This window comes from Chiloscyllium plagiosum, unplaced genomic scaffold (genome assembly GCF_037043375.1).
Source record: "Chiloscyllium plagiosum isolate Xiang-an unplaced genomic scaffold, Cpla_swu_hap1 HiC_scaffold_12, whole genome shotgun sequence".
NCBI lineage: Eukaryota > Metazoa > Chordata > Chondrichthyes > Orectolobiformes > Hemiscylliidae > Chiloscyllium > Chiloscyllium plagiosum.
In genome coordinates this window covers 82782931-82806599 of record NW_028270150.1, presented here as the reverse complement: position 1 = coordinate 82806599, position 23669 = coordinate 82782931, and the positions used below count along the sequence as shown (strand labels likewise).

The window sequence follows — 23669 nt, the reverse complement described above, 5'->3', positions numbered from 1 at the left end:
CAGTATGTGGGTGTACCTACTAGAGGAGGTGCAAAACTTCACCTACTCTTGGGAAACAAGGCCAGACAGGTGACTTGAGGTGTCAGTGGGGGAGCACTTTGGGGCCAGCTACCATAATTCTATTAAATTTAAAATTGTGATGGAAAAAGATAGACTAGATCTAAAAGTTGAAGTTCTCAGCTGGAGAAAGGCCAATTTTGACAGTATTACACAAGAGCTTTCAAAAGCTGATTGGGGGCAGATGTTCCAGGTAAAGGGACGGCTGGAAAATGGGAAGCCTTCAGAAATGAGATACCGAGAATCCAGAGAAAGTATATTCCTGTTAGGGTAAAAGGAAAGGCTGGTAGGTATAGGGAATGTTGGATGATTAAAGAATTTGAGGGTTTGGTTAAGAAAAAGAAGGAAGCATATGTCAGGTATAGACAGGATAGATCGAGTGAATCCTGAGATAAGTATAAAGGCAGGAGGAGTATACTTAAGAGGGAAATCAGGAGGTTAAAAGGGGTACATGAGATAGCTTTGGCAAATAGAATTAAGGAGAATCCAAAGGGTTTTTACAAATACATCAAGGACAAAAGGGTAACTAGGAAGAGAATAGGGCCCCTCAAAGATCAGCAAGGCGGCCTTTGTGTTGAGCCACAGAAAACGGGGGAGATACTAAACAAGTATTTTGTATCACTACTTAGTGTGGAAAAGGACATGTAAGATATAGAATGTAGGGAAAAAGATGGTGACATCTTGAAAAATGTCCATATTACAGAGGAGCAAGTACTGAATGTCTTGAAATGCATAAAGGTGGATAAATCCCCAGGATCTGATCAGGTGTGGAAAGCTGCGGAAAGTGATTGCTGGCTTTCTTGCGGAGATATTTGTATCATCAATAGTCACACGTGAGGTGCCAGAAGACTGGAGGTTGGCTAACGTGGTGCCACTGTTTAAGAAGAATGGTAAGGGCAAGCCAGGGAACTACAGACCGTAAGCCTGACATCGGTGGTGGGCAAGTTGTTGGAGGGATTCCTGAGGGACGGGATGTACATGTATTTGGAAAGGCAAAGACGGATTAGGGATATACAACATGGCTTTGTGTGTGGGAAATCATGTCTCACAAACTTGATTGGGTTTTTTGAAGTAGTAACAAAGAGGATTGATGAGGGCACAGCGATAGATGTGATCTATATGGACTTCAGTAAGGTGTTCGACAATGTCCCCATGGGAGACTGGTTAGCAAGGTTAGATCTCTCAGAATACACGGAGAACTAACCAATTAGATACAGAACTGGTTCAAAAGGTAGAAAGTGGTGGTAGAGGGTTATTTTTCAGACTGGAGTCCTGTGACCAGTGGAATGCCACAAGGATCGGTCCTCTACTTTTCGTCATTTATATAAATGACTTGGATGCGAGCATAAGAGGTAGAGTTAGTAAGTTTGCAGATGACACCAAAATTGGAGGTGCAGTGGACAGCGAAGGAGGTAACCTCAAATTACAATGGGATCTTGATCAGATGGACCAATGGGCTGAGAAGTGGCAGATGGAGTTTAATTCAGATAAATGTGAGGTGCTGCATTTTGGGAAAGCAAATCTTAGCAGGACTTATACACTTAATGGTAAGGTCCTAGAGTGTGTTGCTGAACAAAGACATCTTGGAGAGCAGGTTCATAGCTCCTTGAAAGTGGAGTCGTAGGTAGATAGGATAGTTAAGAAGGCATTTGGTATGCTTCCCTTTATCGGTCAGAACATTTAATATAGGTGTTGGGAGGTCATGTTGCGACTGTACAGGGCATTGGTTAGGCCACTGTTGGAATATTGTGTGCAATTCTGGTGTCCTTCCTATCGGAAAGATGTTGTAAAACTTGAAAGGGTTCAGAAAAGATTTAAAAGGATGTTGCCAGGGTTAAAGGATTTGAGCTACAGGGAGAGGCTGAACAGGCTGGGACTGTTTTCCCTGGAGCGTCGGAGCCTGAGGGGTGACCTTACAGATGTTTACACAATTATGAGGAGCATGGATAGGATAAATAGACAAAGTCTTTTCCCTGGGGTCGGGAAGTCCAGAACTAGAGGACATAGGTTTAGGGTGAGAGCGGAAAGATATAAAAGGGACCTAAGGGACCACCTTTTCACGCAGAGGGTGGTACATGCATTGAATGAGCTGCCAGAGGATGTGGAGGAGGCTGGTACAATTGCAACATTTAAGAGGCATTTGGATAGGTATATGAATAGGAAGGGTTTGGAGGGATATGGGCCGGCTGCTGGCAGGTGGGACTAGATTGGGTTGGGATAACTAGTCAGCATGGATGGGTTGGACCAAAGGGTCTGTTTCCGTGCTGTACATTTCGATGACTCTATGACAGTTAACTGTTAGTTTTTGTTAAAATTCTACACTGATTACCAATTTAGGATTGTCAATTTGGCCTGCATTTATTTGAAACTACATAAATTAATACACTGGGCCTTGCTCTTTGTGGACAGTGACGAAGATGATCCAAGATTACAAAGAGATCTTGATTAATTGGGCTGGAGTTTAATTTGAATAATTGCGAGATATTGCATTTTGTAAAAACAAACAATTAAAAGTAAAATGTTGGCCAGTGTTGTCGAACAGAGATGTCGGGGTTCAGGTATAGTTCTTTGAAGTTTGCATTACGTAGATGAGATGATTTAGAAGGCATTTAGCATGTTTGCCTTCATTGCTCAGACCTTTGAATATGAGAGTTGGGATATATATTGAGGATATACCAGACATTGGTGAGGCCTCTTGTGGAGTACTGTAACCAGTTCTGGTCATCCTGTTATAGGAAGGATATTATTAAGCTGGAGAAGGTTCAGAAGCGATTTACCAGGGTGTTTCCAGGAATAGAGAGTTTGAGTTATAAAGAGAGGTTGGATTGACTGGAACTTTTTTCACTGGAGTATAGGGTGTTTTTATAAAATCATGAGTGGTATAGATAAGGTGAATGGCAGGTGTCTTTTCCCTGGGGTGGGAAATTTCAAGACTAGGGGACATATTTTTAAGGTGAGAGGAGACAAGAGTTTAAAAAGACATGACAGCCAATTGTTTTTACATAGAGAATGGTTTGGGTGTAGAATAATTTCCAGTGGAAATAGTACAGTTACAACATTTGAAAGACATTTAGATAAATATATGAAAAGGAAATTTTGGAGGGATATGGGCGAAGCACAGGAAGGTGGGACTAATTTATTTTGGGATTATGGTTTGCATGGACTGATTGGACAGAAAGGCCTGTTTCCATGCTATCTGACTATGATTGTAAATGATAGTGCTGGATTGTTTACAAATTGTCGGCATTAACTATTTACTTCACTTGAATCCCTACAAATAGACATAGAAGTGCCCTGTAGTGATGCAGCGGTAGTGTCCCTGCCCCTGGACCAAGAGGCCTGAGTTCAAGTCCCACCTACTCCATAGGTGTGTAATAACATCTCCGAACAGGTTGATTAGAAAAATAAGTTAAATAATAAAAGAAAAGACAAATCTTATTTGTTTGATAGCAAAAATAAATGTAGGGTCAGATGTTATATAGCATCTGTGTGGGGAGAATTGAGGAACCATAAAGATAAAAACAAAACATAATGGGAGTTATATACAGGCCTCCAAACAGTAGTCAGAATATGGAGCACAAGATACACCAGGAGATAGAAAAGACATGTAAGAAAGGCAAGTTTAGTGGTCATGGGGGATTTCAATATACAGACTGACTGGGAAAATTAGGTTGGCAGGGGATTGCATGAAAAGGAATTTCTGGAATGTTATGAGATGGCTTTTTGGAGCAGCTTGTGGTGGAGCCCACCCGATTAGCCAGACTCTTTCGGTACAAGGTAAACTTTTCCAATATCTGGAGCACTCCCAACAGGTGACATAAATCTATGATGTTGAGCAAAAGACCTGGAAGTGACATGAGAGAATTTTTTTATAGGCAACAAATGTCAATGGTGGAGTGGATAAATTCAACAGTAGCCTTCAAAAAGGAATTAGGAAAGTAGTTGTAAGAGAAAATTTGCAGGAAAATAGGCAAGTAGATAGGAGAGTGCCTTAGTTGGTTGTTCTTTCAAACAGACAGCCTCCAACTGGTTCAGCCAGCATTCTACACTGCTCTCGGTCTTCTATGATTCTAAATGAGTTGTGGATTCAACTTCTACAGTCTCCAAAAGAATTTGATAAAACTGACAACTTTATGTACCTTTTGATTAGATCTTTCAATGCATTTTGATGCACCATCCAAATTATCAATTTTGTCAATGATCAATTATTCAATGTGTTTATTAGACATGGAAAAAAATAATTATGACTTACCAAAATCACACAACTTTAACATATCACTGTAGCTGATTAAAAGGTTTTCTGGTTTGATGTCTGAAAAAAAGAACATATTCCCATTGTTAGTTAACCAGGACTTGAAATAGGATCTCATCTGACAGAGAGTTCTGAAAAATGTTCTTCACCAAATTGAACTAGAGTTAATTTGTTTTCAGAGTGAAGATTATACAAAATGGAATTCACAAGGGCAAGCTAACCTGCATATCCCTGAAATAATAACCTCGAGAAACCACTGCAAATTATTCCAAAGAACCAACAGCTGACCATGATTTACTTGTCAACAAAAGGCATTCTTCTCTACATTAATCTTTTTACATGTGGAAGTGCCAAAATTACTTGCTCTTGGTATGTGAATACTTTGCATCAAAGATAAAAGATGCATGCTGCAATTCATCACAGATTAACTATTGAACACGTCAACTCTTGTCTCCTAGTCAATGGCTACTGGATGAACAAGACAACTGAGAGCAGATTGTTCAGTATTCATATTAGAGACCACAAGTTTGGTTGAGTTCAGAATGGAGGTGAAGTAGGACAAAAACGTTTCAAATCTATTTGAAGTATTCACCTTAAAGGAGCCTATTGCAGGGATCAGTTTGTACCTGACATGGAACTGAGCCACACAGATCGAGATGGCTTAATTTCCAGACTGTGCTAAGTGCATTAATTTTAATTGATCGGTTATAGCACAGACACTGTCATTGACCTCAATGACCTGAGATCTGGGGGTAAAGTAAAGCAAAAGAATCAGCCTGAAATCCCATCCCAATTAACGTCTATTAAATCCTGCTAAAACATAAACCATTAGCTCGTGGATGGGTGTATCAATTCTCACTATGAAGCCTGCTCTGCCATTCTGATAGATCATTATTGAAGTCATCTTGGCCTCAACTGATTCCAAGACGGTGGCAGAGTAGGGCTCCTGAACGAGAGCCCAACCATCCTGACCACTTTTCTTTCCTTTGTTCTTGCTTATTTCTCTTTTAATTTTAGTTCTTTTTAGTCTTTTTTCTCTCAACTCACCTTCTGGAGGGAACTCAGCTGCGGATGCAATTCAACACAAGTTCAACAATTGACAAATTAATTTACAATAATATTTGATGTTTTGATCATTGCAAAAGTAGCACAATGCTGAGTGAAATCACCTGTTCATAGAAATCCTATGATAACAAGTTTAAGTATCAAGATACAATTTTATTTTTTCAAGTAGAAAATAAATACTTTTGGAGTAGTTACCTCGATGAACAATGTCATTCTTGTGGCACCAGTGAATTGCTTTGATTAGTTGGTAAATGTAATTTCGCACTTTTTCAGGTTGAACACCATTTGGCATCTCTTCAAGTAATTCAAGCATATTCTGAAAACCAAACAAACATATTCTTTACACACCACCATGAAGTGTGTTACTTCACACAGCAGTTAAACAAAAAAGTGTTGAATTTAAAAATGTCGCTGTTGGTTTCTGCCTGCATTAGAAAAACATATCACAATGATTTTCTTAAAATGGGAAAGTCAAATCTTAGCTTTACAGTAGAAATTAATTCATTATTTTTTTTACCAGAAATACATTAAAATATTTAAATGGGCACACTTTTATTCGAGGGCTGATCAAGAGAGTAAAATAAATTAATTCATTCACTTGAGATCATGCATTCCAAATCATTGTTAAATCTCTAAAACATATCTTCCGCAGTTTTTCTCCTCAATATCAAAGCTATTTTTGGGCACTCCACTGAAAGTAGTGAATCAAATTGAGGTCCAATTACACACACACAAATTTGGCAGCAGTTTTTTTTTAAAAAGGCCATTTGTCACATTAGCCTTAAGTGTGAGATTTTAAGAAAACATGAGTGGTCTCTTGCTCATCCATGATTTTGTATAATTTTACCATTGTCAGCAAGGCCTACAGTAGTCGAGACCCAAAGATAGGGAATTCAGTCTGAAAACCATCTGGCCTCTCTCTAGATGGCTTTAAGATGTTTTGAAGGTGCTTGGTCAAACAACCGTCATCTGCCTGACCATTGTGCATGTCTTGACGTCAATTTTTAACTGATAATGCCCCCGAGGTGCCTACGATGTTTGTGAGCTGTTGCCAACCTCGTCTTCACCTGTGCACTGGTTGCAAATTTCCAACACTGATTACTGGACAGCGATCATGACAGCAAGCTAGGGTTCTTTTTCTTGTCTTATGCCCAAACTAACTTAGGAAACCCTCTTACTCCAATCAGCCCTTCGGCTAACACCTCCTAGTAAATCAAAGGTAGAAAATAGAACTTTTGAAGCCTTCACAGCTGACCATGTCATGCAAGCCATTTACATTATAATCAAGTGGAAAATATTTCCCAACTATAGATGCTGGAGAAGCCACCTCTGAAATCAGGCAGAAAAGTCTCTAACTTAGAAGTTGCTCTATTATCACTCACCTTCTCCACATACTCAAACACTAAATAAAGTTTTCCTCTTCTTCGAAAGGCCTCCTTAAGTTCAACAATATTTTCTTGTTTTAGAGTACGGAGCATTTTAAGCTCTCTTAAAGTTGTCTCCTTAACTTCCTCATTTTCTGGGGAAAAAATATTAATTATGAGATGCGATAACTTTATTTATCCTTCAGGTATGTAAAACATTACACTTTATTTAACATAGTGCTAATTAGTTGTTTAAAAAATTTTGCCTGAAAGTAAGCCAACATAACTTTTTTTGACTTCTTCCAAAATTGCTTTTCTTTTCCATTGAGAATAGAAAAGGAATTATAAGGCTTTAGATGCCAACATCAAGTCAGTCTGACACGAATTACAATACTTTACATAGGTTTTATCTTTCATGTATTGACGCCCTATGTTTCCAAAAATGCTGGGTTCTTGATTAGTGATGAAGAGATTGACCGAATTTACCTTGCAATTCATGCTTGATGCTCATACATGTAAGGTTCTCCAACTGCTTTTCATAATGGATCATTTCAACTCAGGTGCACAGTAACATTTTTCCAAAGAACACGTGAATTAAACAGTCAACTTATTTCATAATTTGTTCACCTTTAAGGGTTAATAATTGGATTGATGGAGATTTGCTAGTGCTCATAATAGTAAAATATAGCAGACCTGTTACTCAAATAATTATTTTACTGAATCATAATTTCTCTCAAAAGATCTGTAACCTCCCTGGCATCAGAAAATTGATCAAAGTAATTTAGCAATCTTTACGATCCTGTTAACTTTCAGAGATGCTTTATCTAAACCAGATGAGTCCATACAAATTAATAATATAACAATACACACAAACCCAATCTGCTCTTCTTTGAGCTGCAATCAAGGATTTAAGGTAAGTCGCATTCGAAAAAAAAATCTAAGACTCAGGAAATAGATAAAAACTCTATAATCAGATTCTGTGTGCTCCAATTATTTCATCTGATGGTATTTCCACTCCAGGGATCAAAAAAGTTATCTCCCTTACGACAATATTTCTCCTGATAGTCACTTCAAATATTGGGCCTCTAACAACATATCAGAATGAAAACAAGCATAAAGAATATAAGGAATAAGGACTGAACATAAAAAGGTCCTTAAATGTAGACAAGATACCTCAAAACAACCAATCCAATTATATCAAATTTCTGGCTCAAATGCATGGCCAGCCAAAACTTTTGATGTATTGTTGCCTTTAACTCAATGGCATGTGACACATTCTTTCGGGAACTCATTTATCAACTCCTACCTCTGAGTGCTACAAATGAACCATAAATCACAACCAGCTCAACAAAGCAATTCACCAAACTCAGGCAACATCTCTAACCAACAGGTAACCAGCTTTACCCCAACCACAAAGGCATCATTCAGTATCATATGGTGATGGTTTGGACTGCGTTGTCAACTCTGTGTGAAGCATCTGCTACTGTGGTTCAGGAGCCCCACTCTGACATGACAGTCTCTGTGATATTTGCTGCAGAGGTATATCGTGAGTTGAGATGATGTGTGGTTTGGTGGTCTTTTTTCTTCCCCTCAGAGTTATCTCCTTGGCCAGCTGAGCTTTTCATTTCTGCTCCCCACTTCCAATGCCCTTCCAAATCAGCCTCCAAATACTATGGCTTTCAATGCAAATATTCTGATAGAGGTATGGACACCCAGTACAGAAAACCTTTAGGTATGTGGTCATCATCCATTCAATGAACACAGTTGTCAGTACAGATGCTGTTGCTTTCGCAATGAGTGCATCCTGATGGAATTAGTGTACTCCAGGACCTCCAAGTTGGTGACCCAGCCCTGCCAAGAAATATCTGAAAGCCTTAGACTGGCAACTGCACATCCCTTTTTCCCTCTCCTCCCCTCCTGGCACATTCCTCTACCATAGAGTCACAGCATGGAAACAGACCCTTCGGTCCAACCCGTCCATGCCAACCAGATATCCCAACCCAATCTAGACCCATCTGCCAGCGCCCGGCTATATCCCTCCAAACCCTTCCTATTCACATACCCATCCAAATGCCTCTTAAATGTTGCAATTGTACCAGCCTCACCACATCTTCTGGCAGCTCATTCCATACACGTACCACCCTCTGCATGAAAAAGTTGCCCCTTAAGTCTCTTTTATATCTTTCCCCTCTCACCCTAAACCTATGCCCTCTAGTTCTGGACTCCCCCACCCCAGGGAAAAGACTTTGCCTATTTATCCTATCCATGCCCCTCATAATTTTGTAAACCTCTATAAGGTCACCCCTCAGCCTCCGACACTCCAGGGAAAACAGCCCCAGCCTGTTCAGCCTCTCCCTGTAGCTCAGATCCTCCAACCCTGGCAACATCCTTGTAAATCTTTTCTGAACCCTTTCAAGTTTCACAACATCCTTCCGATAGGAAGGAGACCAGAAGTGCATGCAATATTCCAACAGTGGCCTAACCAATGTCCTGTACAGCCGCAACGTGACCTCCTAACTCCTGTACTCAATACTCTGACCAATAAAGGAAAGCATACCAAATGCCTTCTTCACTATTCCATCTACCTGCGACTCCACTTTCAAGGAGATATGAACCTGCACTCCAAGGTCTCTTTGTTCAGCAACACTCCCGAGGAATTGCAAAACCTGTTCTCACACAGCCTTCCATATCCATCAAAGTTTCACCTGCACTTCTACACGTCATTTAGATTAGATTAGATTAGATTAGATTATATTAGATTCCCTACAGTGTGGAAACAGGCCCTTCGGCCCAACCAGTCCACACCAACCCTCCGAAGAATAACCCACCCAGACCCATTTCCCCTCTGACTAATGCACCTAAGACTATGGATAATTTAGCTTGGCCAATTCAACTGACTTGCACATCTTTGGACTGTAGGAGGAAACCCACACAGACACGGGAGTATGTGCAAACTCCATACAGTCGCCCAAGGCTGGAATCGAACCTGGGACTCTGGTGCTGTGAGGCAGCAATGCTAATCACTGAACCACCATGCCGCCCAAGTGATAGATGACAAGTGAGGTTTTGTATTTGAAGTTCATTGAGCTAAGGACTGTAACACAAGAATTGAGAGTGATGTCAAAATTGATTTGAGTCTTAACTGATAGTAAATTAAAAATTTTTGTACTCTTTGTATAATACCATTTTGCTGTTCACTCATCCTGATTCAGGATTTACTGTATTCGTTGCTCCCAATGCTGTTTCCTCTACATTGGGGAGACAGGATGCCTACTCGCAGAGCGCTTCCAAGAACATCTCCAGAACACCCATACCAATCAACCCTACCACGCCTCGGCGGAACACTCACTCTCCCTCCCACTCTGCCAAGGACACGCAGGTCCTGGGCCTCCTCCATCACACTCCCTTACCACCCAACAACTGGAGGAAGAACGTTTGGCATCAATGTGGATTTCACCAATTTCCTCATTTTTCCTCTCCCCATCTTAGCCCAGTTCCAACCTTCCAGCTCAGCACCATCCCATATGTTCATCTTGCTTCCCACCTATCCACTCCACCCTCCTTTCTCACCTTTACCCCAACCTCCATCCACCTATTGCACTCTCAGCTACCTCCCCCCCCTCCCATTTATCTCTCCATCGCAAAAGCTCCCAGCCCCATTCCTGATGAACGGCTTTTGCCCGAAACATCGATTTTCCTGCTCCTCGGATGCTGCCTGACCTGTTGTGCTTTTCCAGCATTACACTCTTATCCCTTTCTCCTACCTAGCATAAATTGTTCAGGTCTCATCGCACTGTAGAGCATGTGCAGAGGACATAGGTTTAATAGACTGGCACCATGGCATTCTTATTCATATTGCCGTTGTTCTTGAATCTCTTGAAAATGTGTTCCTTTGTACAGAATGCTCATGTGATAACACCAGCAAGAAGCAATTCACTGAAGAATCATTAGACTGACAAGGTCAATTTTGATGAATACTTTTCTCATGATGCTCAGTAGGGAGATTAATCCACGTTATTGCAATCACCACAATAGTCCTTGTTGGTGTACAAGTCAAAATTTCTACATCACACTATGGAGTTGCACTCTCCCTCTAGCAGACCAGAGATTTCTACAGATCTTCTGGAATGCTGATGTCTGGAATGCAAGATCGATGTCTAACTATCTCTTCAACCACTATACTGTATTCTGTGATGACCTCCCCGCCTTGGTTTTCAATTGAGTCATTTTCTTTGCTAATGAACCCATTGCCTTTTTGGTCTCCCACCATTAAGTAGTTGGACATCTAAGTATTCATGCAAAGTTGTAACCAATTAGCATACCACTAAACAGTCTGTTGGGATTCTATTTCAAATGGCCCTTAGTACTCTCAGAAGCTTCTTTGCTCAGACCTCTCCTGTAATTAATGAACGCAAACAGCTTGGCATGAAGTGATATTAACCTCAAAATATTCAAATTTATTTCAATCTTGCTTCCTGTATTTTGAGAGTGCTAATTGGAGTTGGTGTCTAGAAGGATGTTCCATTTCAATTGAGCGTTTTGTATGGGAATGCCAGAAATCACCTATTCAACTGAGTTGAGAAAATGCTTCATCCTAGGTAGGTAGGTATTGTGGCTGATTTATATCATGGTGTTCATTTCTACCTTGAAGGCAAAACCTTCAAGAGTTGTATTCTATCTCTGGTGCACCCTAGGTAGTGATCATCTTCAATCATCACTGTGATAGCTGTGCATTGAGAATACTGCAGTGTTTGGTGATGATTAGATCCAGCTGGTGCTAATGCCAAAATCATAGATGTCTGTGGGATTCTACGCAGCATGATTTGGTCTCAGATGATACCAGGCAAACAAAATTCAAGGTAGAAGCAAACCACAAGTAGGTCTCTGTCCAATTTTAATGATCTCTGCCAGGTAGTGATGTGCAAAACAGAATGGCCACATCTCATCATAAGCACCCAGTGGTGTAGCACAATTCCAACATTCAATATGATTATAATTGATCGAACGATTCTGCATTCCCATCTATCCATGATACCATCATCCCTATTGAGCATCTACCAAAATCAGACTTGAAAACAGTCAAGGACTCTGCTTTCACCACCTTTTGAGGCAGTTGGAATGAATCATCCTACCCTCTTACTCTTTTTATGACCTAAGTTATCCTTTATTTCTGGTATGTCATTTGTTCCATCTATTGCTCCTTCTATCTTACAGTTAAGAGGGATAATAAATGTTGATTCAAAATTTCTGCTATTTTTTTCACTCCCCATAATTTCTCTTTCTGCTTCTAAGGACCAGCTTTTACCATGGCCGCATTATCTTCTTTTTTTAAGTACCTGTATCTGCAAAAGCACTTACAATTTATTTTCTTATTCTTGGAATATGTTCAATCTATGCTTCATTCAGCAAGATAGGAAAGCTCATAAAAAATCAAGGAGATGGAGAATTAAGCAAAACATTACCATGAAATAAGAATTTATTATTACTGAAATGACTTAATATCATGTGGCAATTAATATGAAGCTACACATGTGAAAGTTTATGCACAACTATACGCCACGATAAAGATACGCAAGAAATATTTTCTCCAATCAACAACTCATTTTGTAGTCATCGTCAGCTGTAGAATTTTACATGGCCATTAGGCAGGACAGTAATGTGTCCTTTGTGAAAGGTTGCACATACCTTCACTGTCCTTGAACTTCTTGATAGCCACAATTTCATTGGTTTCCTACAACAAATAAAAATACAAATTATCAAAAATAAACTCCCAAGACTGTAATTTTAACCCATTAGCATTAATTGGTATCTGAATGCAGTGGGCAAGATTGACAAACAAAAGTTAAGCTACTTTCCTAACATTCAAAGTGATCCACCAATTAACTAATGAGCAAGCACAAACTATTGCAAAAACAAGCTAAAGCATGTTTTAAGCTTTAGCTTTGTCAATTATGGCTCAGCAACCAGATATGGTTGGTGGCACGTATGCCTCAGAGTGGCAAACTCACTCCAATTAGCCTGCAGGCCTGGTTTCAAAAGCAAACAAAGCTTGCCTGGTCTATTCTTTTCTTTTTAACCCAAGCTGTCCAAAAGTCCTTCAGTCACTTTTAGCTTGAAATTGGCAAAAGAATAAATTGGAATAAATGAAAAATCAGCAACAGTTCAGCATTATAAAGCTGCACTTAAGTAAGTTATATCTTTGATAGATAATTAATACATTGTACTGACATACCAATATTTTAACTGCAAAATTGAAAAACATGTTGAAGTGCAATAACATCTGATGACCATATGTAGTGAGTTGCCCACTTATTTTCAAAACTCAATTGGATATTCAACAAGAGAGAAAAAAAATGCAAGGCCAGGGGAAGAAGATTGGGATTCACTGAGCAGCTCTTCGAAAGGCAACATGAACAGAAAGGCCAAATAATTGATCTGGACTGCTACTATTATAATTCCAAGATTCTGTTTGAATTGGGCCAATTTTGAATTAGAAGGCATCAAATTATAGATTCCCTACAGGGTGGAAACAGGCCTTTCGGCCCAACAAGTTCACACCAACCTCTCCAAACAGTAACCCACCCGGACCAATTCCTTATGAACAATTTTCAATCCTTCTGAAACGCTGTCTGGCTGTGGTTCATAGAATCAAAAAGTGGCTTCCCAGTATATCAATGCAGGGGGAGAAACCTAAATTTTGTTGCCTTCCAGCCTCAGTTCAGGATCGAATAAACTGCTGAATCAGAATAAAAGGAGATTGGTGTGCTCAATACTGATTCAACCTGCCTAAAATGGCAACAGAGCTGGAAATGTGTTGCTGGAAAAGCACAGCAGGTCAGGCAGCATCCAGGGAACAGGAGAAACGACGTTTCGGGCATAAGCCCTTCTTCAGGAAGGGCTTATGCCCGAAACGTCGTTTCTCCTGTTCCCTGGATGCTGCCTGACCTGCTGCGCTTTTCCAGCAACATATTTCCAGCTCTGATCTCCAGCATCTGCAGACCTCACTTTCTCCTAAAATGGCAACAGGTCCATCTATTATTAACACTCATGTACATAATAACTTCAAAAAATTTAATTTATCTGCATTAGATCTATGCTTGGGATACTCACATTTACATGGCTTAAGCAACCAATAACTAATCCTTTTGAGGACTGAATAAAATCACAACAGCAGTTTTAATTCTTCTTCCAAAAAGTCAGTAAAAGTTTGATTCAAGAACCAGGCTTCATGGGACAAAAATAGAAGGAAAACTGTAGACGATAGAGGAGGTACAGTTTACAAGGAAACATCAACTTCTAAATGCAGTTGTTCAGGTACTTATTTAATGTTTTGGAATATGAATAGAACATACACAAGATTGAAAATCAAAAATAGAATCCTGAGATGACCAACAGTATCCTTAGCAACTGGTAATAGCAATGGATGCTAAAATTCCCAAAAGCATCTTTAACTTTCGCAATCTCTCATAGCCTACATTTACCTTTTTCTCAAAATTCACAAACTGCACTACTCCGGAAATCCCATCATTTCAGCTTGTTACTGTAGAACTCAACTTATTTTGTTTTATCTTAACTCTGTTTTTTCCCCTTTGATCAGTCTCGCAATGTATATTCATGATTCTTCTGAACCTCAGTCATTTCACCAGATTCGGCAACCTGGTCTTGACCACCAGCTCTTCCCCAGGACAGCTTGAGGGCTATTCACTTATTTCATGAACGCAGACCTCAATGGTTCCCATCAATCACAAGCTTCCTCTACCTAGCTGAGTTTATTATCCTTTAATTGAATCACAGACTGATGATGTTGTGGCAGGAGGCCATTCAGTCTGTTGTGCCCAGTGCACTTTGGATTTAGATTTTTGAAGGCATGTTCTTTGCCTTTGGGAGAGAGTGAATGCTGTTCTGCACTGAGAGGTTACAAGAGCAGTCTCAGAGTGTACTGGAAAATTTAAAATATGTAACATTTGGCTGTGAAATAGATGTCGGAGTTTGTGGCGGTTTTGATAATTTAAATTTAACCAGTTTAAATTATGCTCCAGAATATGAAAACCCAATAGAGTTTGAATTTATGGTTTTGCCAACATCGGATAGTCTCATGAGATGTGACATCTGCAATCCTTATAAGGGCATTCCAGAAAAATGTTTTTGTGTTCAGCAAAAGGTGAATGGTTGTACAACTCAATTTCCTTAATTTGTTTACAATAGCAATTCTAAGATAGTGATAATTAGTGATAAGGTCAGTTTGAAGGCATCTCAGCATAATACAGAAGATAGCTGGAGCTAAGTGGGGTTCTCTGATTTCAATTTGCTATCTGTTGAAAGGGTTAGTCGAGTTCTGAACATCTTGTGGTTTACGGCTCACTGAAAGTAGCTAGCCTAAGTAAATGCCAGTTCGATAGACCTGCACTATAATCAGAGTAAAACAAAACACTTAATAGTTTATTGTGTGCAATGCTGGTGAAGTTTAATCTCAGTTTTGAATTTTGTGAAGAAACAGAAGATGGAAATCTTGGCTTGGTAAGAAATAAATATGAATAAATTACACTTAGTTTTAAAATATAATTTTAAAAATGGCAAAACAATAAATTCAAACTCAACTGGTTAAATTCGAACAGTTGTCAAAACAGTACCAACTCGGGTATCTATTTCACAGCCAAATGTAACATATTTTCAATTTTCCAGTTCACTGACACTGCTCTTAAGCTCTCAGCGCAGAACAGCATTCACTCTCCCAAAGGTACAGTACACGCCTTCAACTTCATGATGGTAGGAAGCAGTACCGATACAATAATGAACGGTCTAGAAATAGATTTGCAGTAGTTCCTCTCCTACCGAGAAGGATAAGAAGCCTCCTCCACCTGTTAAACCTTACTATTCTTTAGTTGAACAATTTCTCATTTAACTTGTCTCACTTACTTCAAATGAAAAATGGGACTCCGAGTACCGAAATGGGCACAATTTATAACAGTCCTTATGAGAGTTATATGAAATATTGCTTCCTATCCTTCTCGGTAGGAGAGGGACTACTGCAACTCTATTTCTAGATAATTCATTACAAGATCGATACTGCTTCCTGCTTTCACCCAAAAGTGAAAATCTAAATCCAAAACAGTGCAGGCACGATAGGCTGAATGGCCTCCTGCTACATCATCATAATTCTGTGATTCTGTGAAAACTGAGAAGTTATTCAACTTGGCTTCCAATATCCATGGTTCTTTCAGTTTTCTCACTTCATCTTTAACACTTCATTTCCTTGACATTTTGTCCTCCATTTCCAGGGACAGGTTGTCTACTAACACTCATTATAAGCCCACTGACTCTCATATCTCAACTTCTTCACAACCAGCTTTCTACAAAGATCAATTCCATTTCCCCAGGTTCTCTCTCTCTCTGTTGTATTTGTTTCAATGATGCCTCTGTCTCCAATAATGATTTTGAGGTGTCTCAACTGTCAATCCCTCTGTCAGTGGTTTTCAGGGCCATCAACTGCGTTGGACTTATTTTGCGCACTTTTGCCCTTTCCCCGTCCTTCCACTCAACTCAGAATCACTATAAGGTCTTCCTTGTCCTCAATTTCAACCCTCCAACCTCTATATTCTGCCACATTCTGCCAACTCTAGTGTAATACCACCACCATACACCTGGCCAAAGAAATACCAAACTACAAGACAAACTAAGGACATAAACACCAGACAGCACTAACGTCATCAGCAAGGTCAACATCCTCAAGCTAGTAGACCTATGCCTCACTACGCACTTCACCTTCAATGACAAGGCCAACAAACAAATCAATTGAATACCCATGGGATCACCAATAGTAGGTTTCTGAGCAGAAGCAGTAATGTAGAGACTTAAACAAACAGCCCTTCCCACAATCCAACAGAAACTTCGGGTCCACTACATGGATGACATCTTTGTCATCACAAAGTGGAACAAATTAGAGGAAACTTGCAACATTATCAGCAACATCCTTACTGACATAAATTTCACAAAACAGGAGGAGAACAACAAGACTCCCCTTCCTATTTGTCACAGTGGAACAAACAGTTAATGGAGAACTGGAGACCAGCATCCACAAGAAATCAACACAGACAGACCAGAAACTTAACTACAGAAGGACTCATCACAACACCCACAAATGGAGCTGCATCAGGACATTATTTAAATGGGCCACAATACACTGCAACACGCAGGAACTAAGAACAGAAGAACAGGTACGCAATAAACACAGTTAGCCCATTCTTAAACAACAAACCCAAACAAGTAGACACAACATGCCCAGAAACTCTAGCCACACAACCATACATCAAAGACATTTTGGAGATGACCACCAGACTACTCCGACCCCTTGGCATCATGGTAGCCCACAACCCTACCAACGAACTGAAACAGCTACTGATGAACCTAAAGGATCCGATCCCAACAACCAGCAAAACAAATGTCATTTACAAAATACCATGCAAGGACTGCAGAAAACACATCAGACAGTCAGGCAGAAAACTAGCCACCAGGTTACATGAACACCAACTAGCTACCAAAACACATGACCCACCATCATTTGGGTCTTTACATACAGATGAAGAAGGACACCACTTTGACTGGGACAACACATCCATCCTAAGAAAGGCTAAACAGAGACACGCACAGGAATTCCTCGAGGCCTAGCACTCAATAGATAAACACACCCACTTGGACTCCACTTACCAACCTCTGAGAACAACCTGAAATGATATCACCCACCTGAAGAGACCAAGGCACATACATAGAAAGCGGGACAGAACACCAGTGCTTCACCAGAGGCTCACTGATGGTTCCCTAGCATGGTGACGAAACGGTTGAAAACAAACCTTTCAGCTCATGAGCAAACCTACAACCTCAACTACAACCTCAACCTGAACCAAACACATCTTCCTCTCCCATATCAACATTCCAAAGAGGCCAATCCATTCACAACAACCCAATTCAATCCTCACCCATTCCCAAAGTACATCCTATGCAATGGAACATTGTCCTTGTTAACTCCTTTTTCCTCACTCATCAAGGTTCTGTCCGAGATACTCCTTCCACACAAAGCAATAATTTACTTTTACTCCTTTCAATCTATTCTCCTGTGTTTGCAACTCAAAACACCGTTTCCTCTACACGGGGAGATCAACTGCAGAACATCTCTAGTCAGTTCACAAGCATAATCCCAACCTTTTGGTCACTTGTCAATTTAATATACCATCTTGCTTTCACGCTCATACTTCTGTCTAAGGCCTGCTGTGGTGTTCAAGTGAAAACCAATGCAAGTTAAATGAACAGCACCTTACTTTCCAGTTATACAAATTAGTCTTCTGGATTCAATAATAACTTCAATAACTTTAGACCATGAACAGCCTCCAATTTCAATCATTGGCCCCAAATGTATCTTATTTTAATGTTTTTGCCTTCAATCAGAACTGACATTTATTTCGTTAATACCTATTCTGGACCAATTTACTGTCCCCTCTCTACAGCTATTACCACTCACATTGTCTTATGTCCTATGGCACATGTGATTTCTAATCTCCTCCTCCAAACCCTTTAATCTTTCCCTGGCCTTTCCTTTTGTTCTATTTATCCCTTTCCACTTTCTTCAACAGCAGAAAATCCATCACACTTCTGTTCAGTTGCAAATTAGTGCCATTATTAACTTCTCTGCCTTACCTGTTCAGTTTCTTCCACTCTTTTTCCTTTCTATATTTTCCAATTTGTTACTAATTAAAAATAACAGACTGACTGTTTATTTCACAATCTATGTCAGCAGAATTAAAAATCTCAAAAGATGATTACAGTCCAAATTTCTTATATTATTCCTTCATACTGTGGTTACCAAAAGTGTTGTGCACTACAAGTGCTTCTGCATTTTCAGAAATCACACAGAAGTCTTCAATTCAGAGAAAAAAAGTACAAGTAGCAAATAAAACACTGGTTTTCAAATTCTGAGTGATATTTTACAATTTTATATTTTCAAGAATTTTAGCATCAATTTAATATTTTTAAGATTACTGGCTGGTTCGTCTGCATGGAAGGTGAATTAAATTGATCTACTACCAAAGCACACTGTACTTATCTGGAAGTTGAAAAATATGGAAGTCCTAAATAATTTAAATGCACAAACAAAAATACTGGTCAGAACTTATCAAATTAACCTAGATTCAGAGATGTACAGCATGGAAACAGACCCTTCAGTCCACCGCATTCATGCTGACCAGATAACCTAAACTAATCTTGTCCCATTTGTCAACACTTGGCCCATATCCCTCGAAACTCTTCCTAACCATACATCCATCCAGATGCCTTTTAAATGTTAAAGTACCAGCTTCCACCACTTCCTCTGGCAGCTCATTCCATACACGCACCACAAACTGCATGAAAAAGCTGTCCCTTAGATCCCTTTTAAATCTTTTCCCTCTCATCTGAAACCTATGCCTTTTAGTTATGGACTCCCCAACACCAGGGAAAAGACCTTTGCTATTTACCCGATCTATGCCCCTCTTGATTTTATCAACCTCTAAGGTCACCTCTCAGCCTCAAATACTCCAGGGAAAACAGCCCCAGTCTATTCAGCCTCTCCCTATAGCTCAAACTCTCCAACCCTGGCAACATCCTTCTAAATCTTCTCTGAACCCTTTCATGTTTCACAACATCCTTCCAAAAGTGGCCTAACTAATGTCCTGTATAGCTGCAATATGAATTGCCAACTCCTATAATCTATGCATTGACTAATAAAGAAAAGCATACCCAACACCAACTTCACTATCCTATCTACCGGTGACTCCACTTTCAAGGAACTATGAACCTGCACTCCGAGTTCTCTTTGTACAGCAACACTCCCCAGGATATTACCATCAAGTTAGCGATTTTAGAAAAGACTTGTAGCTCAGGTTGATCTTATGTATGTAAATTAGCTCGCTGAGCTGGAAGATTTGTTTTCAGACGTTTCGTCACCATACTAGGTAACATCATTGAGACTCTCTGTTGAAGTGCTGGTGGTATGTCTCGCCTCTCTGTTTATAGGTCTTGGTCTCTTTAGGTGAAGGATGCCATTTCCGGTTCTTTTTTTCGCAAGGGAAGGTAGATAGGATCTAAATCAATACGTTTATTGACGGACCTCTGGTTAGAATGCCATGTCTCTAAGAATTCTCGTGCGTGTCTTCATTTCACCTGTCCTAGGATGTGTGTGTTGTCTTAGTCAAGTGGTGTCCTTCTTTGTCTGTATGTATGGAAACTAGTGATAGTGGGTTGTGTCTTTTTGTGGCTAGAGGGTGTTCCTCTATTCTGGTGGCAAGTTTCTGAGACCGGAAATAACATCACCCATCTTAGGAAACCAAGGCCTATAAATAGAGAGGCGGGACATACCATCAGTGCTTCACTGGAGACTCTCACTGATGTTGTTACTTAGTATGGTGACGAAACGTCGAAAACAAAATCTTCAAGCTCAGCGAGCTAACTTACTTACTTTCCATTAAGTGTATAAGTCCTGCTCTGATTTGCCTTTCCAAAATGCAGCACCTCACATTTATCCAAATTAAACTCCATCTGCCATTTCTCGGCCCATTGGCACATCTGATCAAAATCCTGTTGTACACTGAGGTAACCTTCTTCGCTGTCCACTACACCTCCAATTTTGGTGTCATCTGCAAACTTACTAACTATACCTCTTATGCTCACATCCAAATCATTTATATAAATGATGAAAAGCAGTGGACCCAGCACGGATCCTTGTAGCACACCAATGATCACAGGCCTCCAGTCAGAAAGGCAACCCTCCACCACCACCCTCTGTCTTCTACCTTTGAGACAGTTCCGTATCCAAATGTCTAGTTGCCCTTCTATTACACGTAATCTAAACTTGCTAACCAGTCTACCATGAGGAACCTTGTTGAACGCCTTACTGAAGTCCATATAGATGACATTTACCGCTCTGCCCTCATCAATCCTCTTTGTTACATTTTCACAAAACTCAATCAAATTCATGAGACACGATTTCCCACGCACAAAGTCATGCTGACTATTCCTAATCAGTCCTTGCCTTTCCAAATACATGAAAATCCTGTCCCTCAGAAATCACTGCAACAACTTCCCCACCACCAATGTCAGACTCACTGGTCTATAGTTTGCTGGCTTATCCTTACCACCTTTCTTAAATAGTGGTACCGCTTTTGCCAACCTCCAGTTTTCAGACACCTCACCTGTGACTATCGATGATACAATTATCTCAGCAAGGGGCTCAGCAATCTCTTTCCTTGCTTTCCACAGAGTTCTATGGTACTCCCCTACGGGGTTTTATCCACCTTTATGCATTTTAAGACATCCAGCACCACCTCCTCTGCAATATGAACATTTTTAAAGATGTCACCATCTATTTCCTTACATTCTCTACATCTTCCAGGTCCTTCGCCACAGTAAACACTGATGCAAAATACTCGTTTATTATCTCCCTCATCTCCTGCAGTTCCACACATAGACTACCTTGCTGATCTTTGAGTGGCCCTATTCTCTCCATAGTTACCTTTTTGTCCTTAATGTATTTATGAAATCTCTTTGAACTCTCCTTAACCCTGTTTGCCAATGCTATCTCATGTCCCCTTTTTGCCCTCCTGATTTTCCTAAGTATACTCCTACTGCCTTTATACTCTTCTAAGGATTTACTTGATCTCTGCTGTGCTACTTGACATATGCTTCCTTCTTTTTCTTGACCAAAGCCTCAATTTGTCTAGTCATTCAGCATTGCCTACGCTGACCAGCCTTGCCTTTCACCCGAACAGGAACATACTGTCTCTGGATTTTCCTTACCTCATGTTTGAAAACTTCCCATTTTCCAGCTATCCCTTTATGGCAAACATCTGCCCCCAATCAACTTTTGAAAGTTCTTGCCTATAGCTATCAAAATTGACTTCCTCCAATTTAGAACTTCAACCTTTAGATCTAGTCAATCCTTTTCCATCACTATTTTAAAGCCAATAGAATTATGGTTGCTGGCCCCAAAGTACTCCCACTGACACCTCAGTCAGTTGCCTTGCCTCATTTCCCAAGAGTAGGTCAACTTGTGCAGAATTTATTTATTCCATACTGCAATGTCACACAGACAAATATTTGTATCATGCTTTAAAAAAGGCAAGGAGAATGCAAGTAATTTTTCAATTTTTTGCACGAATTTGATATGCACAAGCACCTGACCATGTAAATGAAACATTGCAAAAACTTGAAGTACCTTTAATTAACCTCAGGTTTGTCTAGTCACATCAATTTGAATAGGTAGCCTTAAAATTAATCATTCCTGTGCTATCGATCAACAACGATTTCTTTAATCAATGGAAATAGTTGCTAACAGATAATAAACAGAAATGGAAATACTGGCCATTAAAAGCTTTAAATAAGAGATTGTTAATCTTCTCCGCTCTTTCAATAGCACAGACAGCAAAAAGTTGTCAATTAGCATTTTTGTCATGTTCATCTATAAATATGAATGATGCTGCACCGCAGTTTCCTTCATCAAGAAGGAACATTTTACTAAGTAATTAATATAGAATGGATAAACAGGCAAACAGGATCGAACAGTTGATTGGATTCCCAAATATTAGTTGTTCTTTTGACACCATATGTGCAGGCATGTGCATATATATAAGCAAACAACAAACCCAGGATACTGGCTTCTCCTACTTAAAATTCCAAATTTTAAAAATATATTTATGTTAGAAAAGACAAGGCAGTTAATTATAAAATTATGCATTTTACAACTACCATGCTGAAGTTCAGCAACTTTAGGCCTCAGGATTTTAAAGTATGCACCAAAGTGTGTACCCAGGACATAGAAAGAGTCCTAAGACTTACTGTACAATGTCCTTGGACACATTTTCTCCCAAATGATATGGTAATGAATTATCAAGAACTTTTCAACCATTCAGGTTGGCCAGTAACAAGATTTGAATGCCAGTAAAAGCATTCTTGGTAGATGAGGGTGACAAAGTGACAGACAGAGAATCACACAACACAGCAACAGACTCTTCAGTCCAACTTGTCTGCACCAACCAAATATCCAAATCTGACCTAGCCCCATTTGCTAGCATATCCCTTGAAACCCTTCTGATTCATTTCCCATCCAGATGCCTTTTAATGTTCTAATTGTAGTTGCCTCTATCACTTCCTTTGGCAGCTCATTTGATAGACTGCATGAAAAAGTTACTCCTCAGGTCCTTTTTAAATCTTTTCCCTCTCACTTTAAATGTAGCAAGTTATTTTTTTATACAACCTATTTTTCTAATCAACCTGCTCAGGGATGTCATTACACATCTGTGGAGCAAGTGGGAGTTGAATCTGGGCCCACCCATCCATGGGTAAAGACACTTCCAATGCACCACAGGTTTTTTTTTAATTCATTCATAGGATGTGGATGCCATTGGCTAGGCCATCATTTACTGCCCATCCCTAATAGTTATGTCAACCAAGTATGGATTCACAAGTGGAGAAGGGGAATTTGTATAACCGACATTAACTGACTTACTGGACAAATCAAGTCTAAATTAAAAATTAGAAGAAAGTGAGCACTGTAGATGCTGGAAATCAGAGTCAAAGAGCGTGGTGTTGGAAAGGCACAGCCGGTCAGGCAACATCAGAGGAGCAGGAAAATCGATGTTGCAACATAAGCTCTTCATTAGGAATGAGGGAGTGGCTCGAGGGAGTGGCCCAAGGGGGCTGAGAGATAAATGGGAAGCTAGCTGAGAATGTGATAGGTCTTAAGAGCTTCAGGGCCGAGATGATGACCTGGGCAGTGCAGAGAGCGAGAGAGCGTGAGACACTTGTAGAGGGAGGAGAACTTCTTCAAGGTAGGCATCCTTGGAAGAGGCTTCACAGTAAGGTTACAATCAATTGTGCTGAAAAGGTATTCCTTTTTCAGTGAAGTTACC

The 23669-nt window shown here is 39.9% G+C and overlaps 1 protein-coding gene across 3 annotated transcripts in view; it reads right to left on the bottom strand.

The window, feature by feature from the left end:
* Nucleotides 1-23669, bottom strand: part of LOC122554982 (cyclin-dependent kinase-like 5) — a 155766-nt gene that overhangs the window by 71324 nt on the left and 60773 nt on the right. For all 3 annotated transcript variants that reach the window (XM_043700476.2, XM_087992991.1, XM_043700474.2), the window contains exons 4-7: nt 12424-12469; nt 6757-6893; nt 5570-5690; nt 4310-4369 (exon numbers count right to left, since the gene is read on the bottom strand). In XM_043700476.2, the coding sequence (XP_043556411.1) occupies nt 4310-4369; nt 5570-5690; nt 6757-6893; nt 12424-12469 (364 nt within the window). The remainder of the gene's footprint in view (nt 1-4309; nt 4370-5569; nt 5691-6756; nt 6894-12423; nt 12470-23669) is intronic.